This window comes from Brienomyrus brachyistius, chromosome 8 (assembly GCF_023856365.1).
Source record: "Brienomyrus brachyistius isolate T26 chromosome 8, BBRACH_0.4, whole genome shotgun sequence".
Taxonomy (NCBI): domain Eukaryota; kingdom Metazoa; phylum Chordata; class Actinopteri; order Osteoglossiformes; family Mormyridae; genus Brienomyrus; species Brienomyrus brachyistius.
Window position 1 is genome coordinate 5815752 of NC_064540.1, and position 7151 is coordinate 5822902.

Genomic DNA, 7151 nt, shown 5'->3' on the forward strand with positions numbered 1-7151 from the left:
AAAACCTTGGTCTGGTTTTGTACTTTCTAGACCTGAACTCTCCACCTCTGTCTGTAATGCATTACTTTTGTCAGTAACTTCCCCAACACTGACTGTGCATGACGTACCCATGATGGGTGACGCGGGATGCTGAGAAACAGGAATTTACCGCTAACCATAGGATAACGTTATACACTGCTTTGTGTGCTGGATTGTACTGAGTGACCTCTTCATTTCCGGGGATATTTGCAACTTTAAGAGAAATTCCTTTCAGGGCTGTCAGCAATATTATGCTCATATTCAAATGACCTTTTATTCAATGTGAAAGAGGAAGCAGACTGGAAGAACTGACGTCCCGCTAAAAAGTAGCAGTACTGTTAAAATGTGCTTATTGTCCTCTTGTTGAAGTGTACCGTTAGTCGCAGAAGAGAGTGCTGGTTTTTTCCACGGCCCTGTCTCAATGGAGTGGCTCTTTCAGCACGATGCAGTCATGAAGGTTCCTTTATCATGTATGGAAACCTGGCCCATTTGGGAGATGGAGGCAGGGGGATCAGGGGGGCATGGATGCCCTGGCTGTTTCAGGGCCCCCCCCCCCCACTCAGAATTCCTAGCCACACCCCTGGATATAGGCTCCTCCCCCATTCCTGTCAGACCCAGACCATTATCTGAAAACCAGTTGTGCAGCTCTAACTGACTACTGATCTGTTTTGTGTAGCTGGTTTTTTTATTATTCTGGTTGCTTTGCAGGTGTTTTTATCATCACAGCTGTGTATACATCCTCCATTCTTCTTGGATTACTGAGCAGTGGTGTGTATAAATTCACAGGCAAATCACTCATTGTTATGTTATGAATTATAAATGTGTTACTTTTGTAGGGAGTGGTTCAGTGGGAAACATTATCACAGTTTCTGGTCCTCAGGGACCCCCAAACGGTCCATGTTTCTGCAAAAACGAGGTCTAGTATGAAAAACATTGCACAGTTCCAGGGTTAGGGTTTTGAATCCTGCCTCTACTCTGTTAGTGTGGAGTTTGTGTCTTCTTCCGATGTTTTGTGGGCTCCCTCCAGCAGTGCAAAGACATGCAGTTACACTAAGCGATGTCCCTGAATCACTCATAGAGTATAATGGTAAGTGTTTATGTGCTCTACAAAGGACAGGCATCCTGTCTGGGATGTACCACAGCCGTGTGCTGCCTGGGATGGGCTCCATGGCCCACTGCGACCCTGACCATTTTAAAATGTCACTGCAGATGTTTTTAAAACCATCCACATGCTCTTATTATAGAGTAAATAAAAAAGAAAGTTTGTTTTGATCTACATCAGCAGAAAAATAACCTGTGAATTAAATAGATAGAGATGTACCTGTGCAAACAGTGATGACTACGGAAATAACCTATCCTACGTCAACAGAAACTCCAGTGTAACACAACTGTAATAATAATGTACAACATGCATACAGCATCCTTTCAAGCCAAATTCTGTTTGATGCATCCATTCTAGTACCGGTTGCCTACAAATAAAGAGACTGATCAAGTAGAGTGAGTCTAAAGGTCAGAGCTGTTATTAAGTTTGGTCGAAGTCATCAGACATTTACAGTAGCAAAGTCAGGTCACTTCATCACATTCTATGCGCTTTGTGAAAATTATTATCTATAGAAACATTTATCCACTTTTATAATGGCTTTGCACTGTATGTAACCGATTTTGTATTTTTGTTACTTATGCAATGTAACTGATAATTATCAGTAACTAATAACGCTACGTAATTAACATGTGGGTTAATTGTTACAAAACACCGTAGGAGACAAACAGCAGGATCACTGTTTAACCGTTACAGACAACGAGTTTGGCGAGCTTTCTTTTCCCTTGAAACAAGAGACACGGATTTGTTTTGCAGCGTGAGTTATGTGAGCTGCGGGGGCAAGTAAATCACTGTAGTTGTTTTCATACACGAGTAGAAATAAGGAATGTGGTTATTAGTGATATGCTCCAGAAACAAAAGACAAAATATTTTGATGAATATATGTATAAATGCTTAGCTTCCAAAACACCAGATCGTTAGGCGTGTCCTATTTTGTCACGTGCGTATTATTTTGGTTATTTATATACCCTTACGCCCCTTCAACCCCCCATGGCTATATCAGACTGCTATTGCCAGTCAGCCCTTTTAGGAATGCCCCGCCTACCGGAGGTATCTCTGACGTACTCCAGTGGTACAGATACCTGTCAATAAACCAAGGTGTCCAGTCCGAGAAAGTCCAACATAAACACGTGCGTGAAAGTCATAGAGCTTGCCCTCGCATTGGTTGTGAACAATAAACCCCGCCCAAGTGGGTGACTTTCATTGGATAAGCTACACGTCTGCGGCACTCGCCATGACTGATCAAGTTTAATAGGAAGTGTTCCGTATTTTTGTCTTGGTGCTGTAGTTCAATAGATCGATAGTTCAGTAGTACCGTTTACTTGTAAAATAAATAAATCGCGCCTTAATCGGAAGCTCGTAACGCCAATTACAGATGGAAAGCAAAGAAATCACAAAAGAACAGGCCCTGTCATTAAAGGGGTATAAGCATGCTTGCCACATAATGTTGTACGGTGACACGGCGGCAAAACTTTTCGGAAAAATACCAACAAAGCATATCGTCCTGGTACGGAAACAAAATGCAAAAAGCTTACCTCGTTAGATTGTTTCTACTTCATTTCATGACGCTGTTTAACTTCTTTCTAATGTCTAGTCATTGTTTGCGGGAATTTGTTATAGCGTATCTGCCTGACTGAGTATAAATACATTACTGAATTTCCATCCTTAATGCCGGTGTTCTGTCGAGTTAGGCTACCGTAGTGCTAATCGATAGCCCTAAAACCCTCACCCTAACCCCCAAAAAGTGGGACTGCACATGCGCAAAAAGGCTCAATAGTACGTCACGATAGGTAGCTCAACTCCTCAGAACACCGGCAACCCGTTTAGAAAACCCAGTGACAACCCCCAGCAGTTTCCTTAGCTTAGTACCGAACTCGTATAAGAATGCGCTTAACTGCAGATTCTTTCTACAGATGCAGATGCGTTTTGATGGTTTGTTAGGCTTTCCTGGAGGGTAAGTCTACTGGTTTTAACTCCAATTGGAAGTACACGCATAATCGTCAAAAAATTAGGTCAAGTACACACATTTCAGGCCCTATTAAATGTTTCCTGGCACATGGTATCTATCTATCTAACCGGCCATCCATCCACCCATTCACACAAATCTGGCCATAGTATTGTTTGTGTTGTGCACTACAGCTTTAAGGTGTCCCTAAACCATCTATACTGTTGCAAGTACAATATGCATTGCATTTTATTGTAGTATATCATAGTATTTTATATAGATTTCATTGCTCCCTTCAGCAGTCTGTGGTGAAGCCAGTACTAAAGATTGTACAAAAAAATGTAGGAAGACTGGCTCTGGTATATCAAATGTATCCTGCATGTCCCAGCATACGTGGGGCACGTTTCTCCCCTCAGGGAATAAGCAGCCTTCATAGTTTGGCCTGTTCCAGCCAGTGCTGACGGAGCACACAGCAGTGGGTTTACATGAAGCCTTCTCTACTGCTCAGGCTAGTCAATCCCGGTCAGGAGAGCCTCGAATCAGGTCTGAGTCGGGAGATTGGAGAAGAGTTGGGTGTGGCTCTTCGCGTGTCCCCGGAAGACCACCTGTCCACCGAACTCTCCTCCTCTCCACCCAATCTCGTGTGCCACTTCTTTGTTAAGAAAATGACGGAGGAGGAACTGCGTGGGGTGGAGAAGGCAGCGGTCATGGCGAGCGACCATGGGCTCGAGGTAGGTGTCGTGTGTGTGGTGAACTTCAGGCCTCGTCGAATCCGTCGGCTTGACGTCGGGGCCAGTTGCAGGTCGCGCTGGCTTGACTTTTGCCCCGGTTTTATAAATGACGCCCAGCTGTCTGTTCTCCATTGCGTCTCCCCCTGAGGTGATGGGACTTGTGAGAGTTCCCCTCTTCACTCTGAGAAACGGTGGGGGCTTGTCCTCTTTCCTGTCGCACTCCTTCATCGGCAACTCCCGCTCCCAGCTGCTGTCCGCCCTGCGGACCCTCGGCCTCGTATCACACCATGACCTGGAAGCCGCCATCACACGGGCGGATAAGAGTCTGGACTCCAAGGCTCGCTGATGGGATCTCCGGAGTCTCATGGAATTCTGAGAAGTTTGCACTCAAAGAGAAATATTTATGGGCACTTCATGGTAGGGAAATTTCAAAGAATACAACCATTGTTAGGTTGGAATCAAACACAAGCATTCTTTAAAATACTTATCCATTCTCATGTTCTAATGTATTCTGCAAAACTCACTGAATTTGTGGAATTGCTACAAAAATGAGTTTCTTTCTTTTGAACTTGGTTATGAAGCAAAGAGAACATTAACGGCAAGATTTTCTGTCTTTATCCACTTTGCATTTTTCCTTCCTATGCTATAAAATAAAATGAATAGTAAATAACAACATAACTCATTGTTGTTGGTTTCCAGATGTCTGAAAATGTACTAAAAGATGATGCGACCGGACAAAAACAGATACTTAGGGCTGTTATAATGTGACATATGATATGGGAAATTCTCTTTGATTTTTAGAAGATTTTCTGTCTTGCAGTAACGCCACATGGTTTTTTGCCATGTGCTCCGTTTTTAAGTGCAGTTAACCTCTGCAGTGGTTGATCTGCTCTCTCTCGTTGCTCCTTCCTCTGCCTCTCAGATCACTTCCTCTTGCCCCCCCCATGTGTCTGATAGATACCATGTGCCCGGAGTGGGTTCGAGCAGGCTGCCGTCTTATTAAATGTTAGAAACTAGAGAAACAGATTTTCTGAAAAGTGATCATTTTCATTCAGCTGGTAACCGATTGCAGGACATCGCTGATGAGTCCGGATGATTTGTTAAACGCGTCCCTGTCTTTATCATCAGCTTGCTAAAAGGCTGCACCTTCTGCAGTGGAAAGTCACAGCTTTTTTGAATGTTTAGCAGTTTGTGTGTGTGTGTGTGTGTGTGTGTGTTTGCTCATTGGCTATAGTATAACATGCACTAATGTTGTTTGCAGAGGGTTAAAGTATTCAAGTAGGTCAAGTAGGGCTGTGAGTACTGACTGGCCGAGTGGAAACTGAACTGTCCCTAGTGGGGGGTGGAGTGAGAGAGAGAGAGAGAGTGTGTGTGTGTGTTTGTGTGTGTGTGGGGGGGGGGGGGAAGAGAGAGAGAGAGAGATTTTTTTTGGGGGGGGGGGCAGGTGCAATGCTAATAACTGACTAAACAGCAATAGAGACGTGTCCTGCATCTTAAATGGCATAGTTCAGTGTTTCCTGACCCGGTCCTCGGAGACCCCCAGTTGGTCCACATTTTTGCTCCCTTCCAGCTCCCTGCCAGACAGTCAAAATTTTTGCTCCCTTCTAGCTCCCTGCCAGACAGTCCACATTTTTGCTCCCTTCCAGCTCCCTGCCAGACAGTCCACATTTTTGGTCTCGGCCTGCTTGGTGCCCTGTCTGGGGTCCCCTGAAGACCGATCTGAGAAAGACTGGCATAGCTGGTATGTCTTACATAGGAACGGCTCCGTTGCTGGGTGCCAAAGGCGCGACGCTCTCACAGAGGGCCTGCTTCACTCCTCACAGTTTCCTCTTTTCAGAATGGAATTTTGTTGCCAGTATATGAACAGGAAGGGAAACGCAAACATTTCACAACACACACACAGAGGTGTTCTTCACAGGCCTGCTACTGTAGCTCCAGGAAAACATTCTATTAACTCTGAGGGGATGAAGAACTTTTAAGGGTGTAAAAGGAAAAATTTAATGCTCATCAGCAAAAGTTAGGAAATCATGTCCACAAGTAGGCCGTGCGCTGCAGGCCTGTCTGCCTTGATGTTTTATTAAGTGGATTTTGAATGTTTTTTTTTAACGCTTGTCGTATTCGGTTTCTTTGACCGTCTCCTGTGGATGGGCCTGCGCTGGTGCTTATTGTCGCTGCCTCTGATCAGCCTCTTCTGCGTTCGAGCCGTGGAGTGGCACTGCAGAGCGATGTTGATGCTTAGAATGATAAGGGTTCAATTTTTGTTTTTCTCAACTCTTGTCACCACATCCTGATAGAAAAAGGGAGGTAGGAAGGAAGAGAGCAAAAGAAAAGAAAACTGGCGGGGAAGTATGCCAGACATCTGCTCTCGGGGCACATCAGTCTCACAGAGGACAGGGGGGGGGCGGCGATGCCTGCGCCGGTGTGACATTAAATGCCAAGGGGGTTGTGCTCTGATTGGTCGGCATGTAAGAAGTAAAAGTGCCTCAGGGCTTGTGTTCTCAAGCTTTCCTTGCTTGTTCTTCACTTCCTTTCATGGTCTTGTTCCACTACCGTGGTTTCCTGTATTGCAGATGACTGCTGAGGTCTGAAAAATCATCTAACGTCAGTTATGAAAGCACCTAGAAACCTCATGCTCTGCCCAAGCGCCAGCTATAGGCATTATATGCAGTGATGTTTGTTTCGAAATGCTATTCTTGTGGTGACTTTCGTTTCAGTGTCGTTTGCTGAGACGCTGACTTTTGTTTAATGTCACACCAACAGCGAAATGAACCTCTTGACATGGTCTTACTGCACGCAGCCTAGTCTAGCGCAGGGAGCAGTGCTATGCAGATACGTAATTATGCAAATTCACTGGGGTAAAACTCTGTCACCGCACGAGATTGTCTTTCGACGTGCCACTAAAGTTTAGTGTTCCGCAGGAGTGGAGGCTTACCGTGCTTCAGAAATGATCAAACCACTACTTCATCTTTTATGGTTTTTGAGTGAAATTTTGTCATTCATATTGGTGGTCAGGTATTACTCATTTGCATTCCAGTATTGATACGTGTGCTCTATGTATGTGACTGTGGGAACTAGAAATCGTAGATACTGTTACTCTGGTAGATCAGCTGTTCGCTGAAAGACCCTGGCGTCACGTGACCCGTGTGCTTTCGCCACACTTGTATTCGCCACCCTGAATGTACTAATTTACAGCGGCGATTATTCTGGTTCATGGCAGAATCATCTTCTCGCACGGCTAGGCTGGTTACTATATATCGGTCCTCTGGGAGAGGGGGGAGGGGGGGTATGATACAAGGTCATCTGGGATTCACAGCAGGGAGAGATGGGGGGCAGGGGGGTTCAGGGTGAGGGGAAATGG

At 45.1% G+C, this 7151-nt stretch overlaps 1 protein-coding gene across 1 annotated transcript; it reads left to right on the top strand.

Annotated features, from left to right (window-relative positions):
- Positions 1–2349: 2349 nt before the first annotated feature.
- Positions 2350–4471, top strand: zgc:103759 (U8 snoRNA-decapping enzyme). The gene is made up of 4 exons (XM_049022078.1): positions 2350–2624; positions 3031–3071; positions 3571–3793; positions 3942–4471. The coding sequence occupies exons 1-4, from the start codon at positions 2493–2495 to the stop codon at positions 4137–4139; spliced, it is 594 nt and encodes a 197-aa protein (XP_048878035.1). The 5' UTR covers positions 2350–2492; the 3' UTR covers positions 4140–4471.
- The last annotated feature ends 2680 nt before the right edge of the window (positions 4472–7151 follow it).